Genomic DNA, 26755 nt, shown 5'->3' on the forward strand with positions numbered 1-26755 from the left:
TTAGTTACATGCAGTAATAAGTAAAAATGGTAACAGTAAACAAGAATAAAGAAGCAAATAAAATGTATAATTTTATCTTTATCTAAAAATAAATTACCTCAAGACTCAAAAGTTTTGAGAGCAAATAGCAGCACAGGAGCGAGATTTTTTTACTTATCAAGACATATTATATGGTCATATTCTCAACAAATTTGTATAAACAAATCTTTTTAACAAGACATATATATGGCCGTGTTCTCACCAAATTTGTATAAACGAATTTTCAATCAAGTAATATTACTTCAATTACTAATTTTTTTACTGTAACATCCGTTTGTATTTATAATTATAAAAAAATAATAATAATTGATATTATTACAAATCTATATCACATCATCATCACCTATAATCTCCATGGAGCTTCGCAGGGAGCTATCTCAACACCACCTGTAAAAAAGACCCGTACTAGAGAATCTAGCTTTAATTGAGACCATTACTTACATTTGCTAATCACGTATAGTATATTAGAAATATACTACACATGGCCCTATCAAAATTAATCGTCTTTGATATTGCATTACTTATTTCACTTATTCATTACCTTTTATTTCCTATTTAAATTAAATTATTTGCACACTCCTCAAGCAAAGTAAAAAAATTAAAATAGAGCTATTTGTGTGTAAAAAAGATATATTAATTGTAGTTCTATTTTGCGCACATTATCTAATATTTACTGCAACTATAAATTTTACTTATCCCTACCTCCTACTAGAAGTATAAGAGGAAGCAGAGCACGGGAATTTTACTTATCCCTGACTGCCAATGCCGTAGATGCCATCTCGAGCTCCATCACAAGAGACACAAATTCCTCTCTCTCTCTCTCTCTCTCTTATTTAATTTAATACTTCTCATTGCATGGTATAAATGTACAAATGCTGCCATAGTTCTCATTAGCACTGAAACATCTCCTTCTCATTGCATGGTATAAATGTACAAATGCTGCCATAGTTCTCATTAGCACTGAAACATCTCCTGCAGCTCAATATAGTTCCATAAGGAAGCATAAAGAAAGGCTCACAAAGCGGATATATTATCTAACATGGAACATTAGAGAAACATTGTGCCTCTGCTACTGACTGTTAACTTCTATCAGTTTGTGCTCCATATCAATAATATTAACATGTCCTGACAATGCAATATTCTGTTCGTCACCCTATCATCATGTTAAAAACATCTCTCTGATGAAGTGATTGAGGAAGGCATAGAGAAGGTTTTGGAGGATGAACTCGATCCACCGGAGATGGGAATCCAAAAGTATCATGGGCGCCCAGATCAGATCAAGCGGAAACACTGCATATTCAAGATACTGGATTAGAGAATTAGAGTACATAAAGACCATAACCATCGCTAATAATATTCCAAGCATTTTTGTATCTTTCCTCACAATCTAGATCCATGCTACCTTATATCTTACCCTTCTATTTTCCTAACACCCTTCCACTATAAAATTTCTATTTCTTACCAAAGCAAACTCATAGTACATAAAAATGATCCATAAATTTATCTTTTGAGGATATAACATACAAAATTACTAACAAAAAAAAAAACATAACTATCATCTAATAGAATGATTGGAACAGGAAATTAGGTGATATAGAGAGGGGCTTTCATCTTCAGGTGCGACCATGGATACCACAAAGTGTGTGTGTGTGTGTGTGAGAGAGAGAGAGAGAGAGAGAGAGAGAGGGAGAGAGAGATGCCAAGTGCCATTATTTCTCCCAATTTTCTTTTTCAATACATATAGTACATAACATCTAACATATAACACACGTGAGAAGTGAGATTTACCTGGAAATCTTGAGAGTCAACTCAACAAATTATAGAGACACGGGAAGTTCTCCCATCTCCATTACAATAATCTTGGCTCCACCGCACCAATAGAAATGCGTCAAATAGGCTCAAGAATAACCAATATGAAAGGCTCGCTCTAATGATCATAGCTCTCTGCTTAGCAACCAAAGTTCTAGGCTCGAATTCTGTGTGGTGTATGTCCAAGTATTGGACCTAGACAATTATAGGGCGGGTGCATATCCCTTCCTTTCTCTCAGGAATATAACAATGCAATGAAAAGATTATGCCATGAGCTTAACAAAGCCAAATATTTTTAGAATAAAAAAACAGTGGATTATACTAGCATACAAGGGGATGCCTAAACCATTGACACAATGCATCGTTGCTACCTACCAACTCTAGAAAACATGTACAACATATACAGATTTGAGCAAAAGTTGCCTAAAAGCTCCATGCGACCCAGATCTGATAAAACAAACGAAAAGTCTTAAGTTATGAGAAATGCCTTGAAACAGTAATAGAAATATATCCAACATAACAAAGACATTAGCATACTACCAAATGACCAGCACGAAACACAAATAAATCAAAAGGACTGGTTGATGGGTTCCCCCATCTCTACATAAAAACGAAAAAAAAAGGAAAGAAAAGAAATTAGATAAAGGCACAGGATCAATTAATTGAACTTACTTTGCTCCTGAATCATCCATAAAAGTTAGTCCACCCATGGAGAATACTGAAATCAACGCCAATACTGAGCCCATCGATGAATGGTCTCAACCATTTGAGGAAACAATGCACTAACACTGTCATTGATGAGATCCTGGAAGAAATGTATGGAATCCTCGTCGTCCAAATCCAACTGGAATTTCTCTTGAAGCTAGTCACGTACAAGTTTCATTTTCACCTGATCAATCTATAGCATTAACTGTTCTACTATCTTGAATGGAAAAATAAACAGAAGGAATACCTTGAGAATGCCCTTTTCAGGGTCAGAAGCTATATCAGGTATGTTAGAACCGGCCATTAAATGAAAGAGATTCAGTATAAGGTTGCTGGACTTCCGCAGAATGTTGTATGCTTCACAACAATAAGATTTGAACCTCGTATAATACTGACTGCAGTGGAAACACCAGCAGAATTATGATGCGGTCAGTTTGTATCATAAATTTCAGAAAAAAAAAGTTTAAGCATGGGCCTCAATCCAAATAAAAAAAATTGAACTCAGATCACATGCTCTATGTACTTCAGCAACCATGCTAGGCTCTTCATTCCACACTAGCACATCCACATCATATAATCATATGAAATGATTATAATACACTAATATGATAGATAACCTGAAACACTGCCAGTGGATATGAAAGCATCTCGCCACGGATTCTTGGAAACACAGCTTGAGGTGCAAAAAAACTCAAGGAGTCTTACTGAATTTCAATATCATTTTTCAAGAAATCTGACAATTTGCAAGAAAAAAAATAAAATTTTAGGTTTCCGAGATAGGGTATCCCCTCACTACCATATACAAAGAGGTTATCTAAATCTAGCTCATCAGCATGCTGAAGTACCAGCTATACTCAACAACACACTTGAGCTACTGTAAATTATTAATTGTTTTCTGCTCTTGTTTTCTTGATCAATATAGCTGTTGATCTCCATCTTTAGAAAATCTCTTTGTTACTTGGCATACTCCAATATCACTGAGCTCACCAGAACCTCCCTCTAATCAAGAAAATGGATCTAGTCCAGGTTTCATCTCTCTCCCAATGAAGATCTCTTTGACCCACCTTTACATCTACTACTAATGATAGTTTGGCAGTTCTCATGTTTCCTCAAATCAACAAACATGAGACATAATATATTCAATTAAAGTGTGAATGCCAAGTTGCTAACTAACATCACTCCTATCAGTCAGGATAGAGGTTCTGGTCTTTCTAATCCATATAGAACTCTCTAAATATACTATAGAACTCTTAGGTGTTAATCAAAGTGAATGCAATAATAATGGGATGGATCCAACTTGCCGATGATATTAATGAGGCCTGCCAAACTAGACAAAAAAAGCACTGAAAAAGTTGAAAGAAGCATATATTGAATGTGGAAGCTCTAAATGTGAATCATAATTATCATGAAAGTCATATAGTAAATAATATACCTTTCTGCTCCACCCATGGCCTCAACCATTTCTTTGCAAAGTTTCATAGGAGGAGGAAATGGCTTGGGATCACGACCCAAGATGAAGCCAAAATCAACATGGAATAGGCGACCATCATCTCTAAGAAGAAGGTTATCCAGATGCCTGCAAACCAAGATTCATGATTCACTTCAATATCTTCCAGAAATTTAAGACATGCAATACTACCTAATGTACAGCAACAGATCTACAAAGAAAGATGGCAAGAGCAGTATCAGGATAATAAATTTATTCAAAGGGATCCAAGTTGAAAAAAGGATATAGCGCGAGAAAAAGATCTCAACAAGAAACTCGTATATCATGAGAAACTGGGTTAATGTGATCAACAAGCTTAACTAAGAGAACTTTGAAGTAAAGGAAGATGTCGAATGGTTGCAGGTATCCATTACAAAAGCCAAACTATTTTTTGAGAAAAAAAAAGGCTGCATACACCCAGAGTTGGTACTAAGTCTGTCTGTCTTTGCACTCGTCATAAGTAACTTCCGATATTTGAGAGAAGGTACCATGCCACATCTCATACGCCAGTTTTCAATTAATTTGGAAAGCATATGATATTGCAGCAAGGCCATGTATTCAATTTTGCTGTGTGTTAGAAATAGTTGTGATGGCAGAAAAGACAAATGAATTTGCATTTAAAATACACCTACACCCAGGGTTGGTACTAAGCCTGTCTCTCTTCCAACTTGACACAAGTAACTTCTGATATTTGGGAGAAGGTTCCATGCCGCCGCATCTCATACACCAATTCCATAACACAGATTGATGATAAGACAAGAATATATGCTAATTTAAAAACTATGGAGGAAAGGTTTGGAGGTTCAGGCATATCTGACAAGCTTAGAGCTAGCATTAGAAAGTGCAGAGGTGATCTTGAGTATTAGGCGAAACAAGATAGGTTTTTGAGAGTCATGGGATCTTTTATGCAACACCTAGGCAATGTCACAGTTTATACTTTACAATGTTACCAAAAAGGTCTAAGTATGCAAAGATGAAAATGTTAAGGAACGTGTATGGTAAAATTGAGATGGTTACAGTAAGGAAAGAGCTTAAGAATTGCACTAAAAGATGATGAATTAATGAAGAACCAACTTGGATGGTACAGGAATGTGCAACAAAATCTAAGAGGGCTCCAATAAGGAGAAAATTTTGTATTTCCATAAAAAGGTTAAGAAAATATTGGGAACGCATAACATCACTTAAATGATACTTCAGGAAGAATTTGGGAAGTTTGCATTGACAACAAGTGTAACCCCTTAAAGAAGTCCTTGGCCTGCAAGGATTCACAAAGACAAGCCCCAGGTAGTTGATGTCTGTGCCTAGGTTATCGTAAATAGGCACCTTTGGCATTCAAAATTCATAAAGTACAAGAAAAAATAGTTCTGTAGTGCCTGGAGTTGCACATTCTGTCATGCTTTTTCTATTACCACATATTACACATGAAGTTGCAAGTCCTTCATTATAAGTGGTAGATTCCTGCCAGTACGATTAATGGAAAATGAATGTTAACTAGAACATGGAAATATGGAACACTACAGATAGAAAATAGAAGCCCTACCTGTCTCCTATTCCCAATATGTATGTGATAACAGAGTAGCCAGCACAGCTCTTTATAAATGTTTCAAGACATTGGGCAGTAATACCAAATGGTCCATCTTCATCAGGATGGAACTTCTGCAGATAGTTCACAATACTACGGTGCTCTGATAGGATCTGAAACAATAATTTACTGGTCAATGACAGGAGTAACATCACAGAAGCAGCAGAATAATCATTTTATTAAAGGTTAAAAGACACTTTTGTTTTGGAAAAGGGCACATAATAAAGTTAAACATGAATCTATATGAAAATTATCTTACCAATCTACTGATCAAGTTGTATAAGCCAACTGGACCGCTGTCTTGTACAGCTAGACTCTAATTATCCTAAATTGGGTACTAGGCTATAACAAGTATTGCTCAACAGGTAGAGCTGAAGGGGAAAAAAGAAAAAGAGGGGACATCCCAGTGCATGAGGCTCCTACCACTGTACGGTCTGGTGAGGATCAGATTTAGGCAGCCATATCCCGTGTGCGGAGAGGCTGTTCTATATTTCGAACCCATGACACCCAGATGACAAAAAAGGTACAGCTGTCACAGTCTTAAATTTTGTCTGCGCAACTGACAAGTTTTCATGCATAAAATCAAAGAGCATAGGCTCAAAATTGTTACTCACAATGTGGAGCTGTTAGCCATAGAATTTTCCAAGACCATGTAAATGACAAGTTGCCATGGCAATCAGCTATCATCCAGCAAGGATTTCGCAGTTACCTGTGCTAGAGAGCTGGAAGGAATAAATTCCATCATTCCTTCATCTTGCCCAGTAGCAAGCACTCTATATGGAGTTAAATGCAAGTCAAGATTCTCCAGTTTAAGCAACCGATCCATAAGAGTAACCATTTGAATGACCTACAGAAACAGAGCTTAATCAGCCTCACAAACTAAATAATAATTTCTCCCACAACACAACCAATGTGACATGAATATGAATGTGTTAATTATGCAACAAATGCATGAGAAAAGTGAAGGAAGCAAGGAGCGGCATTGTTACAGCCACAAAGTTAACAGCTTATGAATCCATACCATTTAGAATGTAAGTGCTTACAAAGACCATGTGACAATGCAAGGTGTTCATTACAGTAGCAATTTAGTATGCCTATCAAGAAATTGCTATTTGTAATAAGATCCTGGCACATCAAATAGATCATATAAAGTACCCACATCATAGACTGGATACTCTGCAGCCAGAAATCATTGAAGCAATAAAACAAGTTTCGTGCACAAGTTGTAACTAAAATAAACTCTAGCACCCTGTGGAATACATCTGACAGCCTCAAATCTCATTGACATAGACCAAACAAGAGTAGCATGATAGTTGGAACAATCAAACTACATATAAATCTGAAAAGCAACAGCTTCAGGCTGACCATTTTGTAACATTAATATTTCAGCACATACCAACTGATCCTGTCGGAGGTCATCTCCCTTCTTAAAGATCAATTTACAAGTCCCACCACTTGCTGTTCGAAATGTTAGACGAAGAGGATGCAATGCACTTTTAAAGATTGATGACTCTGATGGCACAATCCCGGTTATGAGTACACGAGGTACTAGAGGTGATCGAATTGGCTGAGATAAAATAAACAGAAAACATTCAAATCAAGAAAAAGGGAACATAGACAACTAAGTAGAAGATACAAATTAATTATGATAAAAAGGCTAGCAATATAGCCACCAACTTGCGACAACGCTGATGATGGATATCAGACAAAACAAGTACCTCTTCAAAGTAGGTAAGTTCACTAAGAAGTCCAGAAAGAAGTTGCCTTAATTTTTCAATTTTCTTTTGTGTTCCACCACGCACATTTCTTACATCTCTCATAATAGAACACAACTGAGCTGTCAATTCTGTCTGACGCACTAAACTTTGCCACAACTTAAACCCATCATCATCTCCATTGGCAGCAGCCTCCATCTGACCAGGAGAAAAATCATACAAAGTAAGTTTCACATTCAAGAATTGAAAATTCAAGCAGATATTTTTACAGAAAAACTGGCCATAGTTGTGGTTAAACTGCATCACTCTTGATAGGAAATATATCAAAGATTTAGACAGATAAATTGCTATATGACTAACCTCTTCTAGGGGAGTAAAACCATCAAGACTATTTGCAACATAGGAAACCAACAAGATAACTCAGAAAGAGAGAGAATATGAACATGGCTGTTACCAAATTAATAAAAGAACATCCCACTCTCAATCATCAAATTTCACTTTGACAGTCACAAAACACTCCAGAGTACATTTCTTGCTCTTACCTCAGTTTCTTCATGCTGAATACCAAAAGATAGGCTACATATACCATTATTTGAAACTTGCTTAATGTGGTGCATATTGTAGATAAACTGGCATGATATTCCAACTCATGCGCTTGTTATGCAATCAAATTATAGCTGGACATAGTTCCATATACTCTCGCCCGGGTGGTTTACACTATTGAGCACTATGCACCACAAGCAAGCCAAGGCTCTTTTATAAGCAACGTTATGGTAACTTATCGATGCATAAATGGAATCAGGTAACCAAAACATCAGATGTTTGGAAAATCAAGATATCATCAATTATGAAGGATTTCTATGAAGAAAACCCTAATAAAATGATGGCAAAATAGGACCACCATCACCACACATGATCAAGCTCCTCATCCATCAGTTCCTAACTTGTCACAATTAAAATAAGCTTCATGCCTTGAGCGTATTTCCTGTAGTACTGGACCAAAATGCATTTGTGTTTGTTGCACAGGGATTCTCTTATGCCTTTTTCTAGCCCCTCCACATGCACCCCTAGTTGAATCTAGAGAAAAAGGAATATTCCATTTGTGTTTATTGTGTAGGGTTTCCCATAGCACCTTTTCTAGCCTATCCACATATACCCTAAGCTGAACTTGGAGATAAGGACTGGAAGCATTTCATTGAGCTCTATGACTAACATTTCAGATGTAATAATCAGAACAAATTCTAGTGAACTAAGGTCCATAGGGGTCAAAAGCTACATCATCCACTTAAAAGTAGCGGGAACTACATTGCATCACCCTAATGCATGATAATTTTGACAGGCAAATCATAAATCCAAGACTACATAAATATTCTTAGGACAATTCACCAAAGTTGCAGCCAAGATCGGTGGTACCATCCCAAACTGCTCCGTTTGGAGCATACTGAGCCGTACCGGGCACGGATCGGCACGCTCTGTCCCTTAGTTCAACAAACCATAAGGAAGGCGGAGAGGAAGGAGAGAGAGGGAGAGAGAGAGAGAGAGAGAGAGAGAGAGGAAGGGAGAGAGAGCTTTGGACCACCCGCTCCCTCTCCTTCCCTCCCTCTCTTCCTCCCTCTCCTTCTCCATCTCCCCCTCCCTCACCGATTTTTCTCTGTCGGTACCGTACCGTACCATACCACCAGCCTACCGACACAAGTGTCGGCTCCGGTACTTTGGACCTTGGTTGTAGACTAGTAGTTGATGGAACAAATTGTAATTAAATAACTTTTGTGAAAGCAATTGCAAGAAAATCAAATATTTCTTACAAATCAATAGCATCATCAGTAAATAAGTTATCCAAGCAAAGAGAGTCAATATACATTAAGAACACAACAATGCCCCATGTATATCAAAGTCACATCACATCTAATTCAACAAAGTGGTAAACAATTAACATAAAAATGGCATTTAGGTAAACAAGGACATACTTTCACCATGCTATCTTCTAGCATGTCATAGGTGCAATAAAAACGCTTTGCATATGTTAGATCATGAAGCTCCACTGCAACATACCAGCGAAGGAAGCTAGCTATCTCGATATTTGATAATGCTGCAAAATTTGAAAAATCAATCGATTGGGGTAAAATGATGTAAATTTCTTTATCCACCATTTTATATTCACAAAAAAGAAAAGAAATTGAATTTACTCATGAATATCAAGTTGCTTCTTGACCTAAGCATATTCATAATAAAATCAAAATTTATGTATAAAAATGTTAAACACAGAACAACAAAATTGCAGATGTGCAAACATGTTTTTTCACCAACAAAATAAGTGTAAGTAAGAAGAAAATTGGAAACTGATGATATTCAAGCAAAATCAACAAAATGGCTTCTAGGAGGAATTTAAAACCTATGTTGATAATAAAATTTCCCCTAAAAAGAAGGAGGTACCATTTCTGGAAAAAATGGACGATAAGCCAAAATGGACAAAGCACAACCATTAGAAACAAAAGAAAGTCAGAAGTCCCACCAACGCCAAAACAATAAAAGCAATCTGAATGCAGAAACTACAAAATGTTCTTCAAAATTAACTTGATCAACAAGCGTTATCCAATTGCTATGGACCAGTCTTTGTGGATTAAAGAATAATCCATCAAAGTTCAAGAATACTTTGTGACTGCCATCTTTATGAGAACCCTATTTAGCTTGGTGTGAACCTCATGCCAAAGGCAACCCTATACAATACATGGGACCTTCCAGTAAATGTAGAAGGCCCGATGGCAAGTTTAGATAACTACCTTACAAAGTTACAAGATTAGACCTCATGCAGATATGAAACAATCCTTAAGATTACCTAAGTTTGATACTTGGGAAGAATACAAATAAAAATTACATGCATCTACTAGTGAGTATTCTAAGGTCAGATCAAGTCAAAAACCCGTTGAAAAGGCCTGTGAACACACTACGATTGCAAAGAAAGTACGAATACTGGGTTTGGCATGTGATGAAACCATAAGGCATAGAGTTAACACAAATTTTCAAGTGTTGGATCGATGGAAAATTTAGTAAGATGAAACTGTTTTAGATGGTTAAGATAGAAGCAATGTGGACCAATGACAACATCGGCAAGGAGTCGTCTTGAATACATGCTGAATTGAGGATTGACTCCATAGAGAGGTAGAGAGACATCCTATTGTCGAAAAGTAAGGTAACTTGGAAGAAAGCTTCAATCAAAGTTCTGAAAGTGATTTGTAAAGACATTTTATTTTAATGTACTAGGCCTTAAAATAAATACCAACAGCAAATGTTGATTCCCACAAAATAATGCCATGGTGTGCTGCTTGCATTTATAAAACTCTTATTTTCTTAGAAACAAACAGAAAGAATGGGTGCATTCACCCATACTAATAATCAATATTCTCGAACACGATAATAGGCAAAATACCACCATATAGTTGAAAATAGATCATCCTTAACATAGCAATATATCTTGACATGAGATGACCAAATAACCAAAAATATTAGGGGTGGCAATGGGTCAAATTTGATCAGGTTCATGTCAGATTAAGGCCTAGGCACTCTAAGAAACTTACCAACCTGAACTTGACCAGCTTAATTAATAGGTCAAAAATTCAAACCTCAATCTGATACTGTTTATTAAACTTGGAACCTGACCCAACTTGTTTAAGCCTTTGATAGACAGGTTGGGTCAGGCTGGGTGAAAGAAGACACATTTAAACTCAGGTTAACATAATTAGCCCCATACTGACCCAATTAGCCTATAAATCAATGTAATAAGCAGTAACTTAAACATATTTATCTACAAAAAGTTAAAACAGATTAACAATGGCTCATTTTCAGGCTCGGATCATAATTGTGTCAACCCCACTCAATTATTAAACAGGTCAAATTGGGTAAAGTGTGTCCAGCCTCTAAAACCTGAGCTTAACTCATTTAACGAACAACTGCGTTAAACGACTTAAGACCTAAACCCAGTTATGTTCAACACAAACCCATTAATTGTGTGTCCAGTTAGTGGGTCCTAATGACAAAATATGAACAAGAACTCATCTTAACCCGGTTATGTCCAACACAAACCATTAATTTTGTGTCCAGTTAGCAGGCCCTGATGACAAAATATGAACAGGAACTCATCTTAGAACTTACCTTAGCAGAATATTCATTAGCAGTACTAAGATGATAGCATTAATGATGGTAAGGTAAATAAGCTCGTATCAAATTACAGAAGGAAATTAGTCTTAGCATTAAGTGGAAGCTATTTAATCATTTTCAATAGGGAGAACTATGTACATCGTTGAACAAGAAAAAATGACAAGCGAGATTTATCAGATCTTTCAAACCGAAGAGCTTGCACCAGCTGAAGTAAATAACACTGAAGCTCTTCATCATCAGCCCTTTCGAGAACGCTTACAGCATATGCACGAACCTGGTTGGAGCAAATTACAACAGGAGACAATTATAAAATGATGAATTTTAGAACAAAAATTTTGTATCAGCAAATGGAATACATGATCCATCAGGATGAATTGCTAAGTTATTATTTGTCTTTCGGGAATAGGAATTAGCAGGGTACCAATATAAGTATGCATTTTTCAATTATTATGACACCTTTACCTGTGAAAAAAATCTCCGGATTTGTTTATCCAAAGAGAGGGCAAACAAGAATTCAGATAGCCAAGTCGAGTATAGGTAAAAAAAGATTGGTGAACCGTGGATGAATAAAATGAACAAGCCCATATTAAAAATTAGCAGGTCAAACCAAGATATGTACCAGTTTTCCAAGAGCGAGTCCAAAGAATTTCGACTGTTGACCATGAATGAACAAATTGTTAATCACTATAAGATCAGATCATGTTAACTTGTAAACTTATGGTCATAGTTAGTAATATTTATCCTCTTACAATAGTCAATACGAATGGAATTTGTATTACAGAATCTATTGGATGGTTCACTGAAACCTTTCTGGGATCTCAGTTCAGAGAAAAATTGGCCAATTTGATTGGCTTAGAACAGGTTTTAAGCCCATGTAACCAGGCTTGCCAGGGAGCCAGTTTACTGGTTGAAAATCAGCCAGCCTAGTCCATGTCTGATAAAAATAATATAATCTACAAGGGCATTATATTAACAAAGTTTAAATATCATCTTTACCATCGGCACCATGCTACTCCAGGTTACTGATTCCTACCTATTAGATTATATGATACCATTACAAATCTAGCATACGCCATTCACGTAGAAAACACATAAGCATGTACAGTAATATACAAAATATTCTTATACTCACTTCTTCACTCTCAAAAACCGAAGACAAAAGTTCCAATGCATCAGCTACATCAACGGTTTCCCACCTCCCCATCAAATCAATTGCTTGCTTTGCTTCCTATACAAAATTTTAGCATGAATCAAACTAGCAAAGGAATATTGCAAGAACAAATATATTCCAAACATAAAGCAATGGAGATTTGGTCTGCAAGCTAACAAACTTCCAACCTCTGAAAAAGGCTATCAAATCTTAACCTAAAATACCAAACAGGACTCTATTACCCATCGAACATGGAAAGTTTCGTAAATTCCAAAAGGATGACAGAAAAGGTATTAAAAAGTCTAGTTGAGAAGACAAAGGGAATGTGTCAAATTACAAGGCTTACAGAAGTTGTTGATGTTAACTCAAAATAGGAAGGTAATGAAACTGAGGCAAAGATATATCTGAAATAAAATGTAATATTAGAATATAGAATTATTATGATATTCCATAAATAATGATCTAACACGGTATTATAGTACTATACCAATTATTTGTTAAAATAATATTATAATATTTATCTTGTTCATAATTATAAACAATTATGTTCATTTCAAGAATAATAATATGATATATTTAATGATATAGTGTAATAATATAATATAATACCAATGTGATACATATTTCACTAACATTATGATATTATCTATGTATTGAAGATATCTAACACATTATACCTATTATGTATACAGATTTTTTATAAGTAATAATATTATTTAATATCATAAAATATTATGTTAATAATGTTGTAATATTATGATAATATTATTATATTATGTAATCTAATATACTATAAATTATACAAAAGCTAATGCTCATTACTTTGAAGTCGCTTGTCTCACATGTTTAATAACTATAGTTTGACTTATGGTCATTTTGGCCATAAATGCCGCATTTGGACAAAAAACGGTAGTTGCAACTAAAAGTTGGATATTAAACTACGTGGAACCAAACGGTGGATTTTAGCAAGTTACAATAATTAGAGACGTAAAAGATTCAATTACAAATGAAGCCTTTATGTTGTAGCCGATCCCACTATATATTTTGAGGAATGGCAACCTTAGTACCCGGTGTCTATAAATTAAAGTTTTGGACAAAATTGACAGCACATGCCACATCACCTCAACAATGAAGTGTACATTGATAAAAGTGTGTGCTTAACATGTCTGACACGGCCAAGAGATAAGACTACAACTTTCTTAGGAAAAAAATATGAAATTGGAAGCAAGATAGTTGGTAACTACTACTCCAAAAAGTATTAAGCAACTTTTTTCCATTTTTTTTCTCTTCCATTCACATTTTTTTTTATAACAAAAATAAGAAGTACGCTATTGCACCTACAAGTATCCCGATATACATAATTTTTTTTCTAATCAAAGATAAAGGACAATTGACAATTCCATATGAGTTTAACAGGCAGGGAGACAAAGGGGCTTTAGAAAAGGATAAAGTTTTTGATCACATAAACTACTTAAGGACAACTTTTACATAGTATAATATTTAACAAGAATGGCACAACCAGATAAAGGAAATAATCAGATGAAGCAAGATAATTGGTCTGCCATAAGTACTATCCTGACTTAATACTGCATTGTCCAATCATTTTCTTTTTTCCTTGATAAATACCAAAGTAATATTACTGAGACGGGTAGAAACTAACCATCTTCCAAATATTAGGAGAAAATGAGATCTAACGGTATTTCTTCAGTTAACCAAAATGACTGACTTCAAGATGATAATGTCAAGATAACATACTAGAATTACTAAAAATATCATGTGCATATAATCTTTCCAAAGAATTAACTTATTTGATGAGAGTGGACTATATAACAAAATCAAGTTGCAAAACCAGAAAATGTCAAATCAACAATGGCAAGAGAGGAAAGAAAAGGAACTACACTATTGATGGAGAGGAAGAAGAAGGGAAAGGAACTATATTGATGGAGGAGGAGGAGAAGGAAGCAATTCTGCATGAAAATTTAACATTTCTGTATGAGGTTAACAGACCCACACACACACACACACACAGAGGAGCAGTGGGAGTGCAGGGGGTTCAGAATGGCGAGGGATAAAGCTTTTGCTAACGTAAACTACTCAAGGACAACATTAACATAATAGAATTTTTAACAAGAGTGGGAAAAACCAGATAAAAAAATTATCAGATGCGGCAAGATTATTGGTCACCCATAAATACTTTTGACGATACTGTATTGTCCAATCATTTTCTTTCAGTTTTGATAAATTCCAGAGAAATACTGAGACAGATAAAGAGGAGGAGGATGAGGAGGAGGGAGGAAAGAAAGACTTCTCATAACAATACCAACCTGAACATCAGTCCATTCAACACAACGGAGAAACTTAGTGAGGGCCCTCTTCTCTGACATCAATGAGAAACGAAATTTCCATAATAACTGCCTCTCATCACCACTCAGTGTGCGTGTTGGAGGGTACTTAAGGATTCTCTGAATTGACCTGAAATTATAAATTTTAACTAAAAAAACAGTGTGAAGACATTAAATTAGCTAAGCACATAAACAAGGTTATGCATCCCTACGTAATCTAAATACGTATGGGGGATAGATGCAACATTCCTATTTCCTCTAGCATAGTTGTTGACTACTAACATAATATCATCACGCAAAATGCATGGCAGATTATTTGACTCAATGGTCAAAGCACCCTCCACCATCTAAGTCATGTCATATTATTTTGGAACTTCTTACCTATGAGCCAAGTGTTTAAAAAATGAATGGTTTTCAAGCAACAAGACAAATGTTTTGTTATGTAGAATAGATAGAAAGCAACAAATGTGATTAAAGATATAAGTAATGCAATTGACAATATGGACTATTATTTATATTGTGCACAATGCAAATTGCATGCATAAGCATGAACATTTTTTTATGCGGACTCGCCTTGTACCAGTGCCAATCAGTACACCCTGTACAAAGTACCAATATTGTGCCTATCTAGGTATAGAACCTTGGTACAAGGGGTGTGCCGAGTCTTGGTACCTTACAACTACAGTATGGTGATAGTATGGTCCGATACAACAGACCTTAGTAGAGAGAACTTTATAGCCACCGATGTGCACCCAGATTGGTGCCCACAAGGTGGACTTTTGCAAAGTGATAGGGCATGGGCCAAGCAAAGATCTAAAAGGTAATGAAGGAATGAATGCTGAATGTGCATCTACAATTAAAAAAAAAATGATAACTCGACCAAAGAATTAATCATGCAAACATATCGCTATATCCACATATCATGCAATTAACTCTAACCTTAAACATAGACAACGGAAAAAGGATCATGGTGCCTCCAAAGCATCATTTCGATTCTTCATCTTAAAATATCCAGATTTTCAGCAATTATATTATGGAATTTTGTCCCCATGACAAATTTGCATCATAGAACCAAGTTTGCCCTGATAATTGACTACATATATTTTGTCATCTTGAACAAACTTTTGAGCCTCCAAAAAGAATAGCAAAAATAGAAGCCTACAACTCCCTCACTTAAAGAAGCATCAGGTGTAATCCTTAGTTGCCCCTTGCTAGAATCGAGAGTCAAAGAGGGAGCAGATGCTTTTAGTGCAGGTTCAAGAAAGCGGATATTTTAGAAACACTTTTATAAGGATGCACTTAGGAAACAGGTGCAAATTCAAGATTTCAGGAAGATTCTGAAATAGATTTGTTACCCTGGTACAAGATTTCAGCTAATAAGGTGTCATCACATCAAGAATAAGGTGAATGCCCGCATGCCGAGGGAGATATTAATATGTGCATGTGTGTGTCCATGTGTATGCCCACAAATCATCATCATAAATATTATATCATATCCTCCCTAATCCAGAAGCATTTTGGAAATTTGTATCTCCACATACCTTGAAGATCCAGACAACTTAGTATTTTGGTATTTACTTACATTTAAATAACTTCCACTAGTTATTTAAAAAAAAAAAGCATGAACTATCTAAAAATGTCAACAAGAAGGTGAACACAAAAGGAGAGAAAAAAGATATAAAACATCACCATACAAGCTTCATGATATCCTCCCTAACCCAGAAACCTTTTCTTTAAAATTGCTCTCTTCCTCAATTCAATAAATATCCAAGCATTTTTTAATTATTATTTATTTACTTTCAGAGTTCCTCATATGCTTTTAAAATACTCAGTTCTCCAAGCAATTTTTGCCTTAAAACTAGAGCGGAAAAAATTATGCAAGTAACTAAGATAAAGGCGCAATAACTATGGGATAACCAAGCTGTCCTAAGAAATTGCTAGCCTAATTTACTGATAAATCATATTGTTAGAAATGAATTAAGGTTTCATCCTCCAAATGACACAGATTGTACACTTCATCAACATAAATGCCCTTATTGCATTTAAAAAAAAACACCTCTACTAAATTAAGATTCAGGTTTGCTACATTTTGAACTTAACATTAATGTTGGGAAGAATGGGAAGAAAGGATTTACATAACACTGCATACCAGTAACACTGTACCTAACAGTATCGTTACACCCCTAAGTACCTAACCGTATGCATTTCACTTTTGTTGTGCCGGCACCAATATGTGTACAACACATTGGTACAATATACTACTTTACTGGTTTGTATTGTACTAATAAGGTACCACAAGATACAAAAAAAAGGATAGAAAAGAAAAAAACACGCGTCTGACTTGGAAATTAGAAAAAATAACATGTAGCTAGTATAGATATATCAATACTGCAAGATGCAACGAAAGGAAAGATTGCACTCTGAACTCACTTCCTTTCATTAGAACTTGGTTTTAGATCCCTATCGATTATCCCACGAGTCAAGCACCTTGCAAGTTTTAGTTGCTTGTGTTCTGAAGGATTTGTTCTACCAACTTCAGGATCCCATACAGTAACAACCTCATTTGTCGATGATACAGGAGACGGTGCATAAAAATTTGCTCCAGACTCCTGCATATCAAACACAAAAGTTAATAATATTAGCAGTAAGATTGAAGTTGTATTCATATATCAACTTAGCAGCTTTAACTAAGAGACTGTAATCTCCTTCTCATAGATGGAGTCGGCATGAAATAAATCAAAGGCTTAACCATAATAGAGAAGAATGAGTGATTCAAAATATTCACTAATCATTAGATGTCACCACAATCTTATGAAGCCACAACTGATATGTAGCTGAGAGTAGTTACAATCATGGTCTGCCGGTACCGGCCGGTACGGGCCAGTACCGGATCCTACCGGTACGGTACAACTATATATTTCGGTACCGAACCGTACCGGCCCGTACCGACCGGTACCGGCCCGTACCGACCGGTACCGACCCATGCCGACTCGGTACTGGCCCGTGCCGAACCGGTACCGGCCCGAACCAACCAGTCCGTACCGGCTCCAATTTTTTTTTTTGGCTTTTAGCCCCATCGATACAGTACCGGTTCGGCTCGGTTTGGTTCGGTACCGTACCGGTACCGATGCCCACCGGTACGTCGGTACAGTCGGTACCGCGTACCTTGGTTACAATGGAATTGTTTAAACTAGAAAAGTCTTTCCAACTGCATAGTCAATAATTTAAGCACCAATTATCTAATGAAAGTATTGAAATAAATCAAGTTACAATTAAAAGAAATATGTACACTTGAATAATAGTGCCAAATACATCAACTTCATTTAGGTAAGTAAGTATTCATTCCAACCAAGAACCAACTTAGGTGTGGACTAATTAATTCTCAGTTTTTTTTAACAATTTTCAATTCAGCAAGTATCAGCTCTTCCTTGGAACTCATGGGTAGACATCATGAGAAAAGATCTATCCATCATTCTAAATTTCCCATTTCTTGCTTATCTCCTCACCACTCGTCAACATGCATCAAAGCATCAAACAGAATGCAAGATATTGTCATGCAGAGTTATATCATGTTGCATTGGGAAAACAAAGAATTGACATCAACCAATAAGAGGGAAAGAGTTTATGTTCGACGGTATCAATTTTTACCTTATATAATGCTTAAACTAGTCGTGGCACACCCATGGCCGATCTCAAGTCAACAATGTCAGTTTCATTCTAAACTAAAAATTGAAGCCACATTTAATGTATATAGGTTCTTCATGCTAAATATTTAGTAAACTCTAAATACAAGTTTTTGAACATTATATGTTTGATTTTCAAAGCAAAACTATTAAAATAATACATGTAGAAGTTCTAAACAGTACAATGTATTTTGAATTAAGATCAATTCATTTTGACTAAGCTTATTTTTCGTCATTGTTTTTATTTTTTTAATTTTAGCTGACATTTTTCTGAGCTTCTTAATAGCTTTTTCAACTCAAATAATCCAAACTAGAGCAAAACAACTTAAACTCCTGAAAACGAAACTTATTTGGTCTGGTCAAACGAAGACTGATTATCAACCTTGAAGCATATAATAGTCTAGACTACTCTCAACAAAAAACATCTATATTACGCCTTTAGTGCAGAGTCAGTAGCTGATCTCTTAAAATATATGAAGGGAATTAATTATTTTTTGATGAAATTTTATATAGCAGATGCAACTCATAAAAAGTTCTTGATAGAGGTAAAAGTAACCTGAAAAACAACTCTGTGCTCAAAACTACAGAAGTCGACTACAAGGCTGAGATGAGAATTGTCACATCTACCGCTTTCTCTTTCCTTAATTTTCTCCACAGCCTTGAATGTGAGACGGTCCAGCCAATCGATATGCTGTATCTGCCCCCTCTCATACTTGTTTACAAGCCTCTCTAGACGCTCTATCTCCCCTTGCTCACACTTAGGAACCTGTCGATTTTAACACAATTACAAACATATTTATTCTTGAACCGACTATTGCAAGATAAATAGACCAATAAGGAAAGACAGTTACAATTTGGAATTAGCCATCAATTGTCATGAATAAATGAATCAAGGGATTCATATGAAAGCCTCTCATAAACCTTTCCAGGTGTAGTGGTTGGGATTGTTCCGTCTGCTTCTTTTCCAGGCCAAAGTCGAAGCTTTTTCCTTCCTGCTTTTAGTTGCTTTTTGCTATTAAAAAGAAAAACAGTCGCTCCACCAACTAAACCATCATTATTACTGCATGAGACATCCCACACCTACAATGCCCAAAGAAAAATATATAAACGGAGGTGCAAAATGAAGCTATATTCTATCAATCATAAAAGTGAACTATTTTAGCAAAAGATTGCAGCCATAGTCTACATCAAGGGGGAAAAACTTTTTCTTTACAATTTAAAAGAAGCAAAATAGTATTTTTTTAAAAGTCAAGGTTGCTGACAGGACAAACCAAAGGATTGCAGAGATGTTTTAACAGCAACAGTTGCTGAGCTGACGACAAGGATTTTTTATCCCAGGATCATGAAGTTTGCATCTGTAAGTGTCATCCAATCAAAAGCATTCTTTGATGTATCTTACATGTTGCTAGCCCCTCAACATTAGTGTTAATTATTAATATTATTCCAATACCAACATGCCCCACTATTCAGTATGAGGATGAAGAACCTTGAAGGCATCAAGGCATCAACTCAAGGCATGAATCTTATGTTTATCCTCCTAGAACTTTTCAAATACATCGCATTGTTTAATCAGCTGCAAAACAATAAACAATGCTAGAAAGGCAATTCTTACAGCAAAAGTTGTTTCCACAAACAACAAAGTTTTTTGTTCTGACAAAGCTTCCATTAATCTTTACTATAAATTAACAGATCTGATTATTAACTTTTCAAGCACAAACTTAAACAACAAAGCATGTAAGCAGATGAAATAATATCAAGAATTAATAGTTAAATGACCTGAAATAGAAAATGTTTTATCAGTTTAAAGCATCAAGATTTATCGGCAGGAGTGTTACATGATATTTTCTTCTAGTAAAGACAATAAAAAATGCTTTAATCAAGTATAAAAATGGGTGTAATTGTTGGAAATGTTGTTCCAACAAATGTAAAAGTTCTTTGTTCATAGAAGGTCTGCATTAGAATACATATCATAAGTTCACGGCACATATTTTAGAGAATTAAGACATAAAAAAGGGGGAACAGCACAAATAGTCTCTGGTTGCTGGACTGGACTATGAAAAATGTGCATCAGTTTTCAGTATTAGAATTTACAGGCAGAAGTTCTATATGATAAATTTTCTATAGATGAACCAAATTCAGGTTATAGTTACATAGATCCTTCAAATGATTAATTGGTTTCTCACAACTAAACAACAAGATGCAGCATTAAAAACTAAAGATTTCCCATTTCTAAAGAAATAATAGAAACATCCAAAGATGATCCCAATAACTTACAGTGAATGCAAGTTGTGCCTGAGAAGTTAAGTCCTGATACTTGGTACTCAATGTTATAAGCTCGTTCCAACAATATGGGTATCCCGAAGATTCCAGCCTGGCAAGAGTACAAGTGTTAGATCATATGAATCTATAAGACCTCAAGAAAGTCAGAAAATAGCAAATCTCCTAATATCAAGTCCCAATAATTGTCATGATAAAATAACATATCCAAAGAAGCCTTGCTCAAATGTCATAACGAGTGGGAAAACCTTGTTTTGGTCGACAGCCCAAAGGGGGCCCCATCAATGTAGAGGGCATATTCAACATATAGCTCCGCAGTTCTGTTCTCAGTTGATGTGTCAAGTTCTGTGAACCAGCATAAAGCAAGAAAACTTTTACGCTAACAAAACAAGAGTCATTAAAACTGAAATTTAGATTCTGTCACTCTACCGATATATATATATAATCCATGTAGAACTGTTGCATGGAGCCATGGACTCTATTGCTACTGCATCTCTCATATATAATTATTTTCCTAAACTATCCAACCATTCAAGTCAAAGGATGTTGACCTACAAAATACTCCATCACTCAGAAGACCATGTCCCCTTGATATTCTACTTAAAATGCATGAAAGAGTCGCCAACCATGGGCATTATTATAAAGCAAACAAAAGATTTCAACTGAACAGTGAAATGAAATCTCAGTCATCCTCACAAGATTAAAAACATCTGAAGGGTTCTCTTATCCATCATTGCAACAAGTGATTAAGAATTACAATGCAGTAGAGTGGCACAAACAACATGAACCATGGCAAATCAAACAAAAGTTTACAACCTGGCAATCAAACAAAATTGCATTCTAGGGTCGAGCGAACCATGCCGAATCGGTTGGGACATATCGAAATGGACCGGTTAGTTACCAACATTGTTCGGCCCATCGAATCGAGACATAAGCCCTACCACCCCTATCACTTTGTCTCTTCCCTCCAGCTTTCCTCGTGTTTGAAGCCTCACAAAATCTCCTCCTTCGGCCTCTTGCTCTCTCCAGGTGAGTCCTCTCTCTTCGTCAAGGTTCGCTCGAAGTCTTCGTCACTGGATCCAGAGCTCGAAGCCCTCTCTCTCACTGTCTCGCCTCCTCCTCCAGCCTCTCTGCCTCAAAGCCCTCCTCCTCTGGATCTGGACGGGTTCAATGGTGTCCTATCCACGTCCAATGACGACAACGATGCCGCCCGGCCAGGCGAGTCTCCCCCCACCTCTCTCTTTCTCTCTCTCTCACCCCCCCCCCCCCCCCCTCTCTCCTCTCCTTCTTCGTTTTCCCCCTCTCCCTCTCCTTGGTTCCAGTACGCACATTTCAGCACGGTTCATGTCAATATCATACCAAATGAGTCGTCACCAGCCAGTACAACTGCCGGTAGCGGTTTGGTGAACGCTGCTACATTCATCCTAGCAACATCAAATTTCTCAAAAGAATTTCACTAAGCGTAACTGTAACAAGTGACTAAGAATTACAGCACATCAAAGAGGCACAAATTACGCTAACTGCAGCAAATCAAGATTTCAACTTGACAATAAAACCAACTCCTGCACATCCTAAAAAGAATAAAGGCATTAATAACTACTTGATAAGAATTTCAGTACATCAAAGACGCGCGAACTCCTCTACCCAAAAAAAAAAAAGACACGTGAACTCCAGTGAATCAAACAAAAGGTTTCAACTTAGCAACAAAACAAAATCCCGTTCATCCTAGGACCCAGAAAAGGCCAAAAGATCCAAAGAATCGTTATAACAAGTGAATTAGAATCAAAACCTAAAACACGCATACACGTAACAATCCCCCACAAACCCCAATTATTGAGAAAAAGAAACGTTATGAGCAAGATATTACAATAACCTTAATTCCAGGTGAGAGAGAGAGAGAAAGAGGAGGACGAAAAGAGGAATAGAAAGAATCGATGCAAAATTACCGGATGAAGCTGAAGATTGCGGCAGGTTCCCTTCCAATCTCTCAATCCGGAAGGTCACGGGAAGATTTATATCGCAAGAAAGGAAGAATCGGAACTCGTTTCCTGTCATCGCGATGGCATCGGAGTTTTACGAACGGCCGGAGTTACGGAGAGAGAAGAGAGAAGGTTGAAGGGGAAGAACGGGGACGACGATCTCTGAGACGCAAAGCCTTCGCGTGCCCATGAGGCCAAAATATTATCACGTGAGTTGCACATGCTTACCTTTCCTTGTCTTCCTTTTTTTTTCCTTTTTTTTTATAAGTTGTACAACAATCTGAATGGTGAAGGAGGGACCCTCTAGTATGTCCAGAGACTTCTCCAAAATGCTGCACAGCATAAGAAGTGATCAAGTCTGGAGCCCTATTCGCCTTCCGATATACATGCACTATCTGAAAGACGTTGTAGTCTCTCATCATTCGACGAATGTCACAGAGTAGAAGATTTTCATCCCTCTTTGCCCCTCCTTTCATATCCAGTCGATCACCATGGTCGAGTCCTCCTCGAGGATGATGTGTTCCGCCCTCAGCCTCCATCTCGCGTAGGAGATGTCTTCCCATGTTGTCTTGAGCTCCACCTCTATAGCTGTCAACCCATCAGTGCTTCGCCCGCCTGCAGCAATCATCTATAAGTCATGACCTCTAATCACAAAAGCTACACCTGCTCTGTCTCTATCACCGGTAGCATCATCATCGAAGTTCACCTTAAGATAGTCGGAAAGTGGGGGCTCCCAAAAAACAAGGATGAGCTTGGGCGTTGTATCAGCAGAGCATGAGTCTCTGATGTCCATGGTCATCCCAGATGAAGTCGTCGTAGTGGCCCTGGTAATCACAGCAGCCTAAAGAAAGACTCTCTCCACAACGCTCCTCAATGGCTTCTGCCTGTCTTTGAAGATTCGGGCATTCCTGTCTAACTATATGTGACATGCAAAGTAAGCATATGTGATCCCCCCACTCCATCGTCTTCGAGCTCTGCATGGCCTCCCTCGTCTGGCGTAGGAGGTCGTCAGGAGATCGGATGGCCAGAGGCCAGGGAAAGGCAGCCCTGCTCTAGATATGTATTGCTCGCAGACATCCAAGCAAAACATGCCTGATGGATTCCTCCACATCCGAACACCAACTACAACATGGAGTGATCCTGACACCTCTCCCCACTAACATGCTTATGGTAAGTAGACATCCCAATGCCACTTTCCATAGAAACAGAGCCACACAGGGATGAACGTGCATCCTCCAACCCATCTAATGTCCATCTGTGTAACAACCCAGGACCTCACCCAAAATGGCTAGCCGGAAGTTATTATTTGGGTTCCTTGATCCTGTATAAGTACCCAAGATCTACCCAGCGAATAACCGATGTGGGACTAAACACACGCCCGCACAGGTCCTCACATACTCCCCCCGTTCAAGCCCTGACGTCTTCGTCAGGCTAAGGGTTCTAATCCATTCAAATCTAATCACAAATACCACGATCGGTCCGTGGTCAACCCCAATAGATCCGTGCTGCAGTGTCCCCTAGTTCACATAAGTTATGGGCCGGGTCCGCTCTGATACCATTTGTAACGACCCAGGACCTCACCCAAAATGGCTAGCCGGAAGTTATTATTTGGGTTCCTTGATCCTGTATAAGTACCCAAGATCTACCCAGCGAATAACCGATGTGGAACTAAACACACGCCCGCACAGGTCCTCACAATCTGCCTAGCAGCAACCCCTCCCATCACCTCCAATAAGTTTGTGGCACGCACCATGGATTTGCCTGTTGTTGCCTAGATCAAACTGTCCAACACCTCCCCCGTGGGCAACAGAATGGCTAGAACCCTCTCAACCAGCTGCTCCCCAAAGACCTCCCTAATCTGGGACTCATGCCACCTGCTCTGACTCGAGATAATCAGATTGCTGACTCTGCAGCCCTCTAACCTCACTGAATTGACTAGGATCGGTACTCGACAAAGTGGCCGCTCAAATATCTAGCTATCCTCCAGGACACCAATGGACCGCCCATCATTAACTGCCCACCTGACCGCAGCGAGCATCATCGGTAAATAAGAACATATCTCTCACCAAATGAAGGAGTATCAATGCTCGGCCTGAAAATCTGCCACCACTGTGTGCACTCCATACTTGGCTCTCGGTAGGGCACTCCAAAGGCTATCAGGTTCTAGTATATATTTAGTCGCGTGTCTCGCCACCAAAGTCTGGATCCCCAGGCCACCCTGACTAACTAGCTAGCAGACCACTTTCCATGCCATCAAGTGAATGCCCCTTCTACCTTCTTGTTTGCCCCAAATAAAGTTCATCAACTGCTACTCCAGAGACCTCAAAAGCAATACCGGCACAATGGTGTTCGCTAACAAATAGACCGAGATCGAGCTAAGAACCGACCGCACCAAGGTCACCCTGCCCATCATCGACAGTGCTCCCATCTGCCACCCTCAAGCCTACATCTGATGTTGAGCTCAACATCAGCACCATCACCATCTCGAAGGCATCAACCCATAATGGGAACTCCTAAGTACTTCATAGTGCCCTCCTGCTCTCCCACTGCTAGTATCTCCTTGATAGATGCCTTCACCTGCGGCCTGATCTTGGGGCTAAAGCTGATCGCAGACTTAGCCAGGTTAACCCGCTGACCTATTGCTGCACAATACTCTCCCAAAATCCTCCGTACAGCCCTCCCAGCATGCCTCGTGGCCCATGTCAGAAGCAAACAATCATCAACAAATAGTAGATGTGATATCTGAGTAGACGCCGCCCCCGGGCTGTAGGCCTCTAGGGCCTGGGTCTCTGCAGCATGCCGAAGAGCTTTGGTCAGCGCATCTGAGCACAGGATGAAGAATAGTGGAGAGAGTGGACACCCTTGCCGCAGCCCGACAAAAGACTCAAGTGTATAGGCAAGTCGTTAACTAATATGGCGAAGAAAGGAAACCTAACGGACATATTACCCAACCAATCCAGTCCTCATGAAATCCAAAACTCACCAACGAGCACTGCAAAAAAATTCTAGCACACCCTATCATAGGCCCTCTCCATGTCCAGTTTGATTCTCATGAGGTTCCTCCGCTCGGGGCTTTTTGGAGATCATGCATAAACTCCTAGGCTATAAGAATATTGTTGGAGTTGCTCCAACCCTCAACGAAGGCTCCTTCCTCCGGGCTGATGAGTCTTGGTAGGATGCATCTCAATCTGGCCACTAGTACATTCATCGTGGCTTTGTACAGGGTAGTACACAGACTAATAGGTCGATAGTGATCTGGCTCTATGGCATCTTATCTCTTCAGAATCAGGATGACAAACGTCCTCTTCTAGTTTGTCGGCATCACAGCTGTGCTAAAGAACTGTTGAATGGCCTCAGCCATATCCCATCTGATCAGTGGCCAGTACCTCCTAAAGAAGATAGGGGAAAAACCATCTAGCCTCAAGGCTTTATCCTCAGCTAAAGACCCAAATGCCTACCTTTCTATAATACCGATATTTACAAAAAGTGGTATAAAAGTGCCAAACTGCCAATGTTAGTTCAAACTTAGTTAACATGAGTAGTTTTCATAAAAAAACCCACTAGGGAAGAAATATCTCACGGAAGTTTATTTATAATAGGGGGACTAAAACATCATCAACACGCATGTAAATTTTTAATAATATTAACGCTGGTAAGGGTTTTCGTGCAAAGGTTTTCTGTTTTTTTGTTGGGAAAGCGCCGTATAAGCCATAAGTCCGAACTAGTCCCCGAACATCGCCTACCGGAAGTAATATTACACATAAAACCCTGTGGACAACGAATATCTCACAGAAGTTCATCCGTTATAGGTGCTTGTGACTGAATTTCAACTA

The 26755-nt window shown here is 37.9% G+C and overlaps 1 protein-coding gene across 4 annotated transcripts; it reads right to left on the reverse strand.

Moving 5' to 3' along the window:
- Positions 1-929: 929 nt before the first annotated feature.
- Positions 930-23158, reverse strand: LOC103711530 (phosphatidylinositol 3-kinase, root isoform-like). 4 transcript variants are annotated; one of them, XM_008797703.5, is made up of 18 exons: positions 22890-23158; positions 21192-21288; positions 20941-21037; positions 19588-19746; positions 19223-19432; positions 17414-17592; positions 14966-15113; positions 12624-12719; positions 11630-11765; positions 9304-9425; positions 7340-7534; positions 7018-7188; positions 6331-6468; positions 5580-5734; positions 3986-4129; positions 2801-2948; positions 2521-2710; positions 930-1329 (listed from the first exon to the last, which is right to left on the reverse strand). In XM_008797703.5, exons 1-17 carry the CDS (start codon positions 22996-22998, stop codon positions 2573-2575), a joined length of 2442 nt encoding a protein of 813 aa, XP_008795925.1. In that variant the 5' UTR covers positions 22999-23158; the 3' UTR covers positions 930-1329; positions 2521-2572. The 4 variants fall into 4 exon arrangements, with proteins under 4 accessions (XP_008795925.1, XP_089783498.1, XP_088568156.1 ...); XM_089927372.1 differs by having other exon boundaries at positions 2521-2737; XM_017843923.5 differs by lacking the exon at positions 930-1329 and adding an exon at positions 2158-2295.
- Between the last annotated feature and the right edge of the window lie 3597 nt (positions 23159-26755).

The sequence above is a fragment of the Phoenix dactylifera genome, chromosome 15, assembly GCF_051530095.1.
Source record: "Phoenix dactylifera cultivar Ajwa chromosome 15, Ajwa_hap1_PhDact_Kaust_v1.1, whole genome shotgun sequence".
NCBI classification, from domain to species: Eukaryota; Viridiplantae; Streptophyta; class Magnoliopsida; order Arecales; family Arecaceae; genus Phoenix; species Phoenix dactylifera.